At 33.1% G+C, this 14157-nt stretch overlaps 1 protein-coding gene across 1 annotated transcript in view; it reads right to left on the reverse strand.

Annotated features, from left to right (window-relative positions):
• LOC145248198 (amine oxidase [flavin-containing] A-like) overlaps positions 1–14157 on the reverse strand; it is an 87642-nt gene that overhangs the window by 16514 nt on the left and 56971 nt on the right. The window contains exons 8-9 of the mRNA XM_080110061.1: positions 5321–5421; positions 680–826 (exon numbers count right to left, since the gene is read on the reverse strand). Coding sequence (XP_079966187.1) covers positions 680–826; positions 5321–5421 — 248 coding nt within the window. The remainder of the gene's footprint in view (positions 1–679; positions 827–5320; positions 5422–14157) is intronic.

The raw sequence follows: 14157 nt of genomic DNA on the forward strand, positions 1-14157 counted from the left end.
TTTGAACATGGTTATTACATTCAATACAAAATTCACTTAAATGAAGATGGCGTTTTTGTTGCTTGACCATGCTAAACTTCAAGATGGCGTTTTTGTCGCTTGACCATGCTAAACTTCAAGATGGCGTTTTTGTCGCTTGACCATGCTAAACTTCAAGATGGCGTTTTTGTCGCTTGACCATGCTAAACTTCAAGAAGGCGTTTTTGTCGCTTGACCATGCTAAACTTCAAGATGGCGTTTTTGTCGCTTGACCATGCTAAACTTCAAGATGGCGTTTTTGTCGCTTGACCATGCTAAACTTCAAGATGGCATTTTTGTCGCTTGACCATGCTAAACTTCAAGATGGCGTTTTTGTCGCTTGACCATGCTAAACTTCAAGATGGCGTTTTTGTCGCTTGACCATGCTAAACTTTGAGATAGCATGCCCATTACTTGACCATGCTAAACTTCGATATCATTTTCATTGCTTGATCATGCTAAAGTTCAAGATACCGTTTTTGTTGGTTAGTCACACTAAAGTTGGAAATAGTATTTGGACTCATCTTAATATTCGCTCTTGTTATTTAAGATCGGTTCAAAATGTTACATAGATAGGGCAACAGTATTGAAATGTGGATAGTTAAAGTATTAACAAGGATATTTATAAAATACCCCCATCCCCCCCAGTCAATATGCTCACCTCTACTTTCCGCCAATCCACCATCTGATCCCCACCAACGAAGGCCATCAAAGAAGGAATAGAAGCAGAAGAATTGTCATACACAACACAAATTGGTCCATTCGTACAAAGCGCTTCACCAGACAATTTCTTCTTTCTCCAAAATGCCTATTGCAGAATAAAATAAATGTAAGACAATTATAAGGCTAGCAAAAATTAAATTTATCAAATTACATCTCTGTTTACCAACAGGTCAAATGGTATATAAAGGATGGGAGTGTGGAGGTTAGGATTATAGGGAGAATTTATAGGAGCATGTTTTAATGGCAGCATGGTATTACAATAGTTACTTACCTATTTTGCTATGAGGGTTGAATGTAACACAAATTCGTTTTTTATTTTTTTTTATTTTACGGTATATCAACACTTTGCAGATTATTTAATGCCGAATCCAGTAATTTTGGAAAAAGGTTTTATGCCTCAAATTCTTTATATCTTCAAATATTTATTTATGGAGTTTGGTTTGGTTGTTTTATGGCATATCAACCCTTTTTTTTGGATTCAATCATTTTAGCAAAAGTTCTTCTAATTCAAGTTCTTTATATCTTAAAATATTCATTCATGGTGTTTGGTTTGGCAGAGGAAACTTTTTTTTTATTGCATTTTCACTTCAAACAAGACACATTACCACTTTGATCTAGGAGGCTACTATCTGGGACATAATTTGCAGGGATACTATGTAGGGACTTGAGCAGCAAGGTGTCTGTTTACATTACATTTGAATTTGTCAGATTTGTCAGGGGGTATTTACAAGTCTGGTTTAATCTGCCTTTTAGCAAACATATTCCAAATAATATCCCTAAAGAATTTTACAAAATAATTGATAAGAACTCCCCCCCCCCCAGATTGGCATAAAGAAGTTAATGTTAGAATTATAAGTTTAAAATTAAATGAGGGTGATTAATATCAGTTAAAATATTAAAACGGAAATACTTAAAACTTAAGAGAAATTGGTAAATTGATAAAAATTTAATAAACATAGTGATCTCCCTTACAACGTGAAGAATTTAAGAATGTTATTTAAGAGAAAAATAAAAGAAATTGAAACAGAAAACTTATACAATAATAAAAATTAATAAGATAAATTTAAAATTTAAATTACTGACATAACAAATATTGAATGAAGGTAACTTTTAATTAATAATTTTTTTTAATTAACCTTTTAATTACAATTCCTTCTTAAGAAATAAAATATTAAGCAAAATCAATTATGAGATCGTAGATGTAAACAAAACTAATACAAAACTATCATAGAGTGAAAAGAATATAGTTGGGACATAAATTTAAACTAGAATTTGAGGGTTTAGTTTAGTATTTAGAAAATAAATCAATTAAATAAAGAAGAAAAATAATTACTTAAATTAAAAAAAACACAGAGGATTAGTGTAATATTAAGATAGATAATTGGTTGAAATATAATTTAAGAAATAGAAATACAAAAATAGGGCGATTTATAAATTCCATGGCTAACGGAAAATAATTAAACAAAAAAGAAGGTGGAGGTAGATTCAGCTGCTTGATCTCTTAAAGCAAGATTAGAAAGATATTCATATATGTATAAATAGTGTATGAATAGTGTATTCCAGCATCTGAAGAGTGGCCTTTTTGGAATATTTTTGAATGACATAATGTTTGAAATTGTCTGAATGGTTACAAAACAATTGTAACGAATATAAAAATACACAATATGATGCTCTCATTTTTTATTTTTATTGTTTTGATTTTGTGAAAATATTATATACACACTAGCATGCCGACCAGTGTTGCTTGATCATAAAATATGCTTAAATATGATATTTTAATTTATTCAGATCTCGTATTTATTATTATGGAGCTAATTCTCTTTTGATTACTGTATTGTACCTAACATATAGTAGTAATTTCAAAGGTTTTAAAAAAGAATATGACAGAGGTGCCATCAACTAAGATTGAAACCAAAACATTTAGCTTTCCAGTGGTATCTGCTACCATATAACTAAGGAAAGGTGGTTATCAAAACCTTAAAAATTAATGCAGTTTAACATATAAATGTATATTTGTGCATGCGTAGACGAGTATTTTAAGTTAACTTGCCAAGTTCCAATTTTTTTATTTTGATCTCTTAGCAGCTATTTTTTTCATCTAAAATCTAAATCAAATTTATTCCATAAGCTGGAATCCCCTATATATCAAGTTTCAAGTCTGTAGACTAAAAATTAACAGAGTAGTTTGGTAGAGATCACTCTGCACACAAAAGCTTACTCTGATTGTATATATATGAGTGGAATAATAAAATTGTTATCCTAGAAAAGACAACATGATTCCATTTCAGCTTGATGAAAACCGGCTTTCTTTTATTTGTTGCAGACCATCTACTAGTTGGCCAGTTGTGTACAAATCCAAAGAGCAATAGGAGCCTTCTATCATGTATTAAAGTGACACAATGTTTAACGAGCAAGATCGGAGATGCGCCGCTGTAAAATTCATGCTCTCTACCGATCCAAGTTATGACAACAGGACCATTGCCAGCACCCTCAAAATGCATCCCTGGATTGCTATGAATAACAGGGACATGCCCAGGGTGGAGAAAACAAAATTTCCAGCCACGGTTATGGTCTTTGGTGTGTTTTCAAGTGAGGGTCACATCATGCCACCTCACATCTTCATAGTTGGCTTGAAAGTCAACATCAAAGTGTACCTGGATGTGTTGAAGAGTGTGGTGATCCCTGGTGCAAACAGGTGGCTGCTGGCAGGCCCTGGGTATGGCAGCAGGACTCAGCACTAACCCACAAGTCCAAAGAGACCAAGGCTTGGCTTCAGCAGGAGTGTTACAACTTTGTACCCGTCTCTCACTGGCCCGCTTCCTTCCCCGACCTGAACCCACTGAACTACTTTGCTTGGTCATATGTCGAGAACATCACCAACAGGACCTCCCACAACACCAAAGCCAACCTAATTGCCGCCATCCACCATTCATTCACCGAGCTGCCGTTGGCGCTTATGGAAAAAGCATGCTCCCAGTATTGGATCCGTATTGAGATGGTGATTGAAGCTGAAAGCGGCTACATTGAATAAATGTCAGCTCTACTACATAATCAAGTTACCTGAATCGATTTTTTCAATAAAAGTTTTAAAATAAACTGTAGTTCTACCCTGTATATAAATGTAAAGGTAATATCTGTTTTATGTATGAACCTTTTTGGACTAATACTGCACTGCTTTGAAATCCCTTTAAAATTCTTGATATGCATGAATTTTACGAACAAGGGATACTGATACAGATTTGTCCTGTGAGGATTTCTTTATTTAAGAACCTAGATTTGAAATACTTCTTCAGTGCTTTTTTAGACTCATTACAGACATTGAAATCATCCCTTTAGATTATTCTGCATGTGAGTGTGAGGATATTAACTTTTGTTTCATTCTATGCTGGAGCAAACCCAATTTCTGATGGATTATCATACAAGAATTTGCGTTGATTTACATTTTAACTTTCATATTCATTCTTTTTTTTACCCTACTCATACTTCTTACTTAATTTATCCCGTTTTATTTATATTTTATAATTTAAAATGCTTTATTAAAACTGTATTGTAAGTTTTTTGAATTTTGGAAAAATTTGTTTAAGATTTTGAAACGGTTTATATTTTTATAGATTAAAAATAATTTATTTTATTTTCTTATACATATATTTTTTTATATATGTTTTTGGCTTTTATTACTTTTTTTCAGTCTCTTTTATCCCCACCATATTATTTCACCCCATAGAATTTTTTTTCCATTTCTAATCTGAATGTTTTCAAAGTCAATGTCTTTTTTATATTTTTATAATGCTGGCTTTTTCTCCTCTTCTGATGAGAAGCATTTAGCTTCAAAATGCCATTTAGTTATCTATATATATATCAATGCAAAAATGTATGTATGTATGTGTGTATGTTTGTGTGTCTGCTAAAACTTTCGACAGACAGAACAAAAATTCACAAATTTGGTCTCATATGAAAGCCCCATCCTTCGCCCGACAAATATCGAAAAATTGGCCAAAAACGTTAATTTTTTTTTCACCCTGAAATTAGCACTTTTCTACAGGTTGGGTTCAGCAAAAACCATCCTCTCATGACAAAGTCGCCTCTACGCACCGATTTTTTAAATTTTAATATTGACATAGGCTTATTTAAGTCATTTTTCACGTTTTTTTTTGTTTTTTTTGGTTTTTATTTTTCAGATTTTTTAAAGAAGTTTTAACGTTCGTTTTTCTGTTTTCTTTTTTTTTTTTTTGCGATTTTTACATTTAACATCATCTGTTTGCCTTACATGAGTTTTTTTTGCGTTTTTTTTTTTCCCGATTTTTTAATTTTTATTTATTATTTAAAAATATTTACTTCGCTTATTCTTATGTTTTGATTAGACTCCCCCACCGCCCGGGTACTCCCCTCGCCCCCCACTTTATTTTTCAGATTTTTTAAAGAAGTTTTAATCTTCGTTTTTCTTTTTTGTTTTTTTTACTTCGCTTATTCTTATGTTTTGATTAACACCCCCCCACCCCCACCCAAGCACACACACCTCTAAACACTCGGGCAACGCCGGGTACCTCCCCCCCCCCGCTAGTTTAATCATAAAACTTACTTCTTTGTATGTAAAAATGACTTTGGTGAGGTTTCCCGGCTGCATGTATTTTATTAACTCTCGTTTGTCAGAAGGTAAATCAGGAATAAAGTTTATATGACCTGAAAAAATAAAAAAATAAATAAAAAACTGGTAGTAATAAATTATGAATACAAACAAAACATAGCATGTTTTTCTTTTGTTGCATAATGGCAATAACAAACTCATATTAGAAAGTGTAACCATGTTTGATGTTGGTTTGATTTTTTTTTTGTTTTATGGCATATCAACCCTTTTCAAGTAATTAAATGCTCAATCCAGTAATTTTTGGAAAAAGTTTTTATACTTTAAGTTCTTTATATCTTCCAATATTTATTCAAGGTGTTTGGTTGTTTTGCAGAGAAAAATTGTTTTTGTTTTTGGCTTTGCAGAAAAAAATAAAAATAACATCAATGTTTGGTGCATTTAAGTTGGGAAGCGGATATCTTCAGACAGACTAATATCTTAGCGGTTGGGAAGAACTTTGGAAAACCATAATACTATTCATAGAAGCTAAAAAGTCAAATTTTCAAATATTTATTCAAGGTGTTTGGTTTGCTCGTTGTGTTTTACGCCATATTAACCCTTTTCGAATTATTTAATGTTTTTTTATGCTTAAAGTTCCCTATATCTTTGAATATTTATTTATGGTGTTTGGTTTGGTTGTTTTTTTATAAAAAATTGTTGTTTTTTATAGAAAAAAACCCCAATAACATCATTGTTTTATATATTTTAGGTAGGAGAAGGAGAATTTTGATTCTGGTAGCATCAGACACATTTGAGGAAAAAAAAAATTTTTTTAATAAGCGAATTCAGCTATCACCAAATTATTGGAGGAGAGAAGAGTGTGGATGCCATTATTTCTGGCGATTGCATGACTGAAAGAACAACTCGTTAGGAATGTAAACAGCATGCGTTACACAGCTGATTTCTACTATTGACTGATAGATGTTTTGCCAAACAATATGGCTGGGTTACAAGTGAAGGAAAGCAAAAAAAGTAAATGATGTAACTGATTTTGGAAAAATTGAACTAAAAACACATTTCAAATAATCAAATTCTATCCAGCATAAGCCATTGTTACTAATATTCACAGTGTCGTTTCACTGTCGATCAGACAAATTCATTAACCCTGATTCTAGAGTGGCCTTTAACCTTTGATAACTCATTAGCACATTAAAAAAATATATACAAAAGTCCAAAACTCGCCCTTCATGAAAAAGTAAAAATATCAAAAAATAAAAAAAATAATAAAAAAAAATATTTATGTACATATCCATGACTGGAAGAAAATATCATTCACCAAAAATCAGGAAAATTGATCAAGTAATTTTATTAAAAAAAAAAAAAATAAAATAAAATAAAGGCTAATCGATGACCGATGATCACTTGATGCTATTTTGCAGGCCAAGAGAGATAGTTAAAACTTTTGCAAAATTTTAGAAAGCCATTCTTAACATAGAATTCCAATGTTTTTGCGATGTTTATTCTGTTTCTAACAGTGACGACTGGATACAAAACAGTTGACGGGGAAGAGAACTGGTGATGACTAGAGAGACAGTTGACATTCTGGAAAGATGAGGAAAATAAAGGGGCAGGCAGGGTTAGCTACCCGAAATGCAGGCTAGAGTTGGAGCAACCCTACAAAAGTGCTACTAGCAATCAAGAACTAATATATCCCCTAAGGATCCCGAGGAGGGGGGGGGGCGAAAGAGATCCCTATCAAGACAGATTCCTCAACAATGAATGGAAATGCATTTGTGGGAAGTTGTGCAAAAACCAGCAAAGCTTAAAAATACACCAAGGCCAGATGAAATGTCTGAAGAAAGAGAGACAGAAGCAATGTGTAGGTGCAAAATCTGGTAAAATGATGGAGGAGCAGGGCAAGGAGTCATACTACAGTGCCCAGACACTCCAAGCTGAAGTATGGGAGTCAAGAAAAAAACTCAAATGGACGCCTGCCAACAGCAAGGAGGCCTAGCAGAATTTTGACTACGATATTTGTGAGTTATTACAACTAGCCAGGCAAGTAAGCGTTCAAAATCAGTTGAAATATATAACCGGCATGGCATCCAAAAGTTTTAGTTATGTATTTTAACTTTAGTAATTTAAAACTCCATCCATTATTTATGTTGTTATTGTTTAACTCTGTTAAAATCCATCAGTCTCATACGATAGTATTAATCTTTTTTATCTTTTTTTTTTTTTTTTTTATAAATTATAATTTGATTAGATTAAATAACCAAATAAATGAATCGACTCGATAAGAACATGGCAATTTTATTATATTTAATCATTTATTTTTGTTTTGAAAACGCGCTTCCTTTTAATAGGCAAATGGGAAGAAGGGGAATTATAAATTCTGCAAAGAGAACAGTAGCACAGATCTTTACAAGGATTTTAGGATTGGATAACAGGTCGAGGGAGGGTGGCTGTCTGAGCCGAGCTGATGAGTGAGAACCCCAAAATTGATAATGAAGACAGCAAGCATCATTGAGGACCACCTAAATGCATTTGAATGTATTTTGCAATGTAGGGAGTGGGGAGAGGGATTTACGAATTTCCATTAATTGTTTAAAATAATTTTATTTATGCAAAAAGAAAATACTTGATCAGTTTATGTGACTTTTGATGAACAATATTTTCTTTCTGTTACAGGTACATACATCATAACAATTTTTCTTTAATTTTGGCTTTTCATGGAGGGGGGGAGGGTTATGGACTAGCAACAAAAAATTTAAAAAAAAAAAAAAGGAGTGTATCAGAGGTTAGGGTTAGGGTCAATTAAAATTAAAAAAAAAAGAAAAAAAAGAAAAAAAAAGAAAAAAAAAAGGAGTGTATCAGAGGGAGTGTGTTTCTTGATTGGAACAAAATATAATTACAACCTCTGTCTGGAGAAAATTAACTCCAGTATGTGAGATTAACAATGAAAGGTCCAGTTCGATGATAACGGGGGGGGGGGGGGAAATGACTGGATATAGCTAGTAAAATTTTAACGAGTTTAGGGCAAAAATAGATTAATTTATGAGACAAAATAGAAAACACCGTAAAAGTAAGTATACAATTAAATAAAAAAAAAAAATTCTAACACTTATTTTATCTATCTCGGAGAACGATGTTCGTAAGTTGACTTGGTGATACGAGGACCAATTAGCTCTCTAGCTGCATTAATTCCAACCGACCCTTAAATGAATACTTCATACACTCTCATACACAGCAGTCATCAGAGAGGTTCCTGAAATGAAGAAGGCCGTCTTCTCTTTTCTACTGCTTTTGTATACCAGACAGTCGAACAAAGCCATTCTAGTTAGCAAAGAAATAGTTTGGCTCGTTTTATGGCATATGATTTTTTTTTCTTCCTTTGAAGATTGTAATGCTGGGTATGGGGCAGCCAAACCAGCTGCCAGCATTGCCCTGCTTTTTAATGAAGCCGACCGAGAGCTCTTTTTAGTATTCTCGTTGTCCCCTTAAGTGCAATTGTCTGGATCTCTTTTGCACTTGGTTTACCAGGAATATTAGTTAGGTAGGACTTCAGGTTCTTCTTCATAAGCCCTGTGGCACCTATAATAACTGGTATCATTGATATCTCCCTAAGATTCCAGTTTCTTAATGCTGAATAAAGTTGTCAAATATAATTCTATGATTAAGGTTATTTTATATTCCTAAAATATATTACTTATAGAAGGCATAAGGAAATATCAGTGAAAGTGAAAACATTACACCTAGCAGTGAATTCTTAAAGAGGGAAGCATTACTCTCAGAGAACACCATTCCATAAAAAAAAACAAAAAACACTACTTCTTTGAAAAATAGAAAAAAAACACTACTTCTTTGAAAAATAGAAAAAAAAAACACTACTTCTTTGAAAAATAGAAAAAAAACACTACTTCTTTGAAAAATAGGAAAAAAAAACACTACTTCTTTGAAAAATAGAAAAAAAACACTACTTCTTTGTAAAATAGAAAAAAAACACTACTTCTTTGTAAAATAGAAAAAAACACTACTTCTTTGAAAAATAGGAAAAAAACACTACTTCTTTGAAAAATAGGAAAAAAAACACTACTTCGTTGAAAAAAAAAAAGAAAATAACATTACTTCGTTGAAAAAAAAAGAAAATAACATTACTTCTTGGAAAAAAAAAGAAAATAACATGACTTCTTTGCAAATAAAAAATCACTTCTTTAAAAAAAGAAACAAACATCCCTTCTTTGAAATACAAATGTTGCTTCTTTGATATACAATCGTCACTTCTTTGAAATACAATCACCGCTTCTTTGAAATGCAAACATTAATTATTTGAAAGCATTACACTTTGGTATTGGCAATCTTCGTTCTCAACGTGGTTGAGCCTTAGTCACCACCTGCTAGTATTTATTTGAGAAGAAAATAAAAAATAAAAATTAAGTTTTGATTTTTAAAGAATCAGACTGAACAATACTGTCAGAGACGAACTTATAGATATAAGGCACGGCGTGATTAGTTGATTGATTGGATCAGGCCTCTCTGATCTCCTATCTTGCCAAAATAAGGCCATAATAGAGGAATGTCTCAGCCACCAGAATCTCATACTGAAGCATCACGGTTTGCCACCTGTGGCCCTGTTTTTGGTGGATGGGGGTATCCCTTTGCATCAGGTTATAGTCATCAAATTCTTGGATAGCAAGAAATGAATTAAAAGAATTTATTAATCGACGAAAAAATTGTGTATATGTTTGCTTTCTTTTATCAGTGTGAGAGTATGTGCGTAACATGTTATCTAAGTAAGTCCATAGTGGTTCATGCCTCTTACGTCCAGTCATTAGTGGAGAATGTAATTGCATACTTATTTTGACCAGCTTCTGTTAGCAGATTGGTAGAGCTGTTGGTTCTATTTAATGGGAAGTTTAAAAATTACTTCTCTTCATTGTGCCTTGTTTAGAATGAAATAGTAATAAAAAAAAAATGTTTTTTTTTTAGAGAAGTAAGTCTAGGAATGAATTTGTTTTGGGTGGGCAAAAGTAATTTAGATTGCAGATGTAATTTTAAACGGGTTACATAACTTATTAATTTAGTCGTTTTTTTTTGTTTTTTTTTTTGTAGGAGACGTTTTTTGTGGAAAAATGTATTTTTTCTTCTCTCTTTTTTAAAGTATAATTTTGACTCATGGCTTGATAGAAACAAAAAACAGTACTTTTTGGAAAAATAGAAAAAAAAAACAGTACTTTGAAAAATAGAAAAAAAAACAGTACTTTGAAAAATAGAAAAAAAAACACTACTTCTTTGAAAAATAAAAATAGAAAAACACTACTTCTTTGAAAAATAGAAAAAAACAACTTCTTTGAAAAACAAAAAAAAAAAAGAAAATAACATTATTTTATTGAAAAAAAAACAAAAAAACATCACTTCTTTGCAAATAAAAAAAATCACTTCTTTAAAAAAGAAACAGACATCCCTTCTTTGAAATACAAATGTTGCTTGTTTGAAATACAAACACTAAATATTTGAAATGGCTTGTGTGCTAACACTATTTCTTAATAATTAGTTTATAATAACAGTTAAAAATTGAAAGAAATGCGAATCTAAAGAACTTAACAGATTTTGAATTTTAAACATTAAAAAAAATATAGGGGGAAAAAAGAGATTATTCTCAGTTCGTCTTGTGTACAGAAGGAAATATTGCATTTTAGTGGAAACTAGTTTGAAATTTTTATTTTGTAATAGAAATTTCTCCAGACAAAGAAGGAAGCCCCTTGATGTAAGGAGTTAACAAGAACCAAAAGTGATTATCACAATAACAGGAGAGGCCTATTGTCCTTTGTCCTGAAAATACCAAAGCTATAAGGAGGAGATAGACAATTATCAGAAAGAGAGCTCCACAAGTTTTGGAAAGAAGCTATTGGAATAGAAAGCTGTATTACAATAGGGTATCAAGACAATGAATTAATGAAGACAACTAGATCAACAAGCCAAATAAGCTGGCACAAAGGAAGCAGAAAACAGATCAAACAATTCTGAAGAGCATATGCCATAATAGTATTTATAAATATATATAAAAATGAGAAAAGTCAAAGAAAATGAAAAATTACAAAACAAAGTATTTCTAACACTAATATCAGGCTCCAATCATCTCAGCTTGGATTAATTTTAGCTTCTATAAAAAATAATTTGACTTATAAATTATCCCTTGTTCTCTAAATTGTTAATTGGAACATATTCAGAACCAGTGTGGCTAAAACAGGTCAGAAGAAGGGGTGTTGGCTAAAAAACTGTTTCTTGAGAAAACACCTTTCTGCCCTTCTACCTCCTGAGTTGTTTGTCAAATTGCCCTTGATATGATTTTGCTTAGCGAACTATCGATTTCTACCACACCTCTCTCCATCCCTCTCTCCCTCCCTCCCTGTTCTCGTCAATTAAGTGCGACAGGAAAACAATGAAGGTTCTACTTTTGCAGTCAAGACTAAATTTTAAGATATCATAAATCCCACTTACACCAGTGGAGCTAACAAATCTCATCAATTTTCTTAATTCCACTTTATTACATTGTTAATCCTAATCCAGTCTGAGCCAATATCTCTTTAATTAGCAATTTGGCCTAAGTACAAGTTAGAGTGAGTGGAGAGGGGTGGAGACATTTATGTAGAAATATTTTGTTGAATAAGTGTAACACTTTCGATAAAATAAAATGCGTTCATGTTTGTGAATGATTGAGTATTCATATTGTGATATACTATCGATGTCGACCTCCCACCTTGGCCCCCAAGTGTTAGGAGATAATAGAAAAAGGAAATATAACAAATGAAAAAAGAAGTAGGTTTATCGAGTAACAAACAAAATAGGGCTTATCAATAGACAATGGATCAGAATTTGTTCCTTGATGCAGACAAAAGAGAGTGGAGATGAGATTCTAATTAAAGTGTAAAAATAACTAACAAAAGGACTGAACAATGGATAGAGATATTAGTTTTCTGACGGTGGGGAAGCGGTTTGGAGTGGCTATGGATTTGTGACAGTCAATGAGTTTAAAAACAAATAGAAGGTCCAGTTTATGGAGTTCAGTTAGAGGCTTAGTGATACCTCGGAGCAGATTAATCGTTCAACTGACTGACAGACACAGCCTCGACAATAGAACATACATGTGGACTTTAACACTTATATACTAGCAGGGTGACTTGATGTTGTCCGGGATTGAATTTCCCACAGTAGTGTCACACACAAACTCAGAGCCAAAACAATGTTTACAAAAAGTGTCTGAGTGTGTGTTATCTTTTGCTTCCATGCGTTTTCTTTTGATCCTTGTGAACCCGTGTGTTTCCCTCAATGGCTGCCAGTGTGAAAAACTATACGGTCATAAGAACAGAGATGGAGAAGAAATCAACGGCACACAACATTGGGGGTCAGGGAGTTGTCAAAGCACACGGCATCACAGTATTATCTTCGGACTACTCTTTTCTTCTTCTGTCAAACTCAGGAATCTTTCTATCGAACTCTGGAAATCTGCATGGAATTTTGAATAGAACCCTTTATTTAAACCATGAGGGTAGCATGCTCTCGTTTTCTAGCAAGGACCAGTGGTGTAGTGGATAGAGTACTTGCTAAAATTTTCTAGAGGTTGAAGGTTCAATCCTCAAACTGGGCAACATTCAAAATAGAACTGTGAATTACTTAGGCACAGCTGATGGAATGAGAGCATGCTAACCCCATAGATTAAATAAAAAGTTCCATTTCATGCAGATTACCTGAGTTTGACAAGATAAACCTGAAAAAGATTGGAGGTTACATCGATCAAAACGTTATGAAAATAACACTCAAGATGAGAACAGTAGTCTGAATAATCCAAATAATAATTGCTTGTCCTTATTCAGAACCAGCGTGGCTAAAACAGGTCAGAAGAAGGGTGTTGTCTACATAACCGTTTCTGGAGACAACATCTTTCTGCCCTTCTGCCTCTTGAGTTGTTTGTCAAATTGTCCTCGATATGATTTTGCTTGCCAAACTATCGATTTCTACCCCTTCCCCCCTGTTCTCGTTAATTAAGTGCGACAGGAAAACAATGAAGGTTCTACTTTTTCCGCCAAGATTAAATTTTAAGATATCACAAATCCCACTTGCACCAGTGAAGCTAACAATAATGAGTACACTTCACATGGTTTTGTTGTGTAATGGGGTACCAACATGCATACAGAGATATGTACTTGTGACGGAGAGTTCATCTGAATGTGTGTATGTGTCACTAAATGTCTACAGTGGTTCTTCACTTTTTGAAGCCATATTTATTGTGTTGCTTGTGATGCGTATATACTCGTTTGAATCATGTAATCGTGGCCTATTTGAATGTCTGTTCTGTTGTTGAATGGGCAGGTTGTAATACAAAGACAATTTCCAGTACCTTTTGTAGAGTTGAATGTGATAAGCAAAGAAGAAAGTGCACATGTGTGTGTGCATTATGTGGTTATATGACTTATCTTCAGATGGGATCTGAGAAAGAGAGAGAGATTAAAGATGGCGGCCATAGATTTATAAGGTGTAGTCTCATGGAATCGCACAAGATCTCATCGTCCACTGCACACATATGCAAAAGGATTAAAGTCAGTTTTCTAATAAAATGCCTGTTGGCAGAGGTGGTTGGAAATTAAGAGAGAAAGTTGACAGTGACAAATTCAAGCTGAACTTTTGTTCATTTTTATTTATTTATTTATTTATTTTTGCTGTTTACCAGCCAATTTAACTGCTCCTTTTTCTGTAAGATGGTTCATTTCTCGGATCCTCCAGACGGCTGCAACAAAGAAGCAATCCCTCGGAACAGATAACACAACTCACCGGTTACAAAATATATACATTTA

Source organism: Euprymna scolopes, chromosome 26 (genome assembly GCF_053919585.1).
Source record: "Euprymna scolopes isolate OS-2025 chromosome 26, ASM5391958v1, whole genome shotgun sequence".
Taxonomy (NCBI): Eukaryota; Metazoa; Mollusca; class Cephalopoda; order Sepiida; family Sepiolidae; genus Euprymna; species Euprymna scolopes.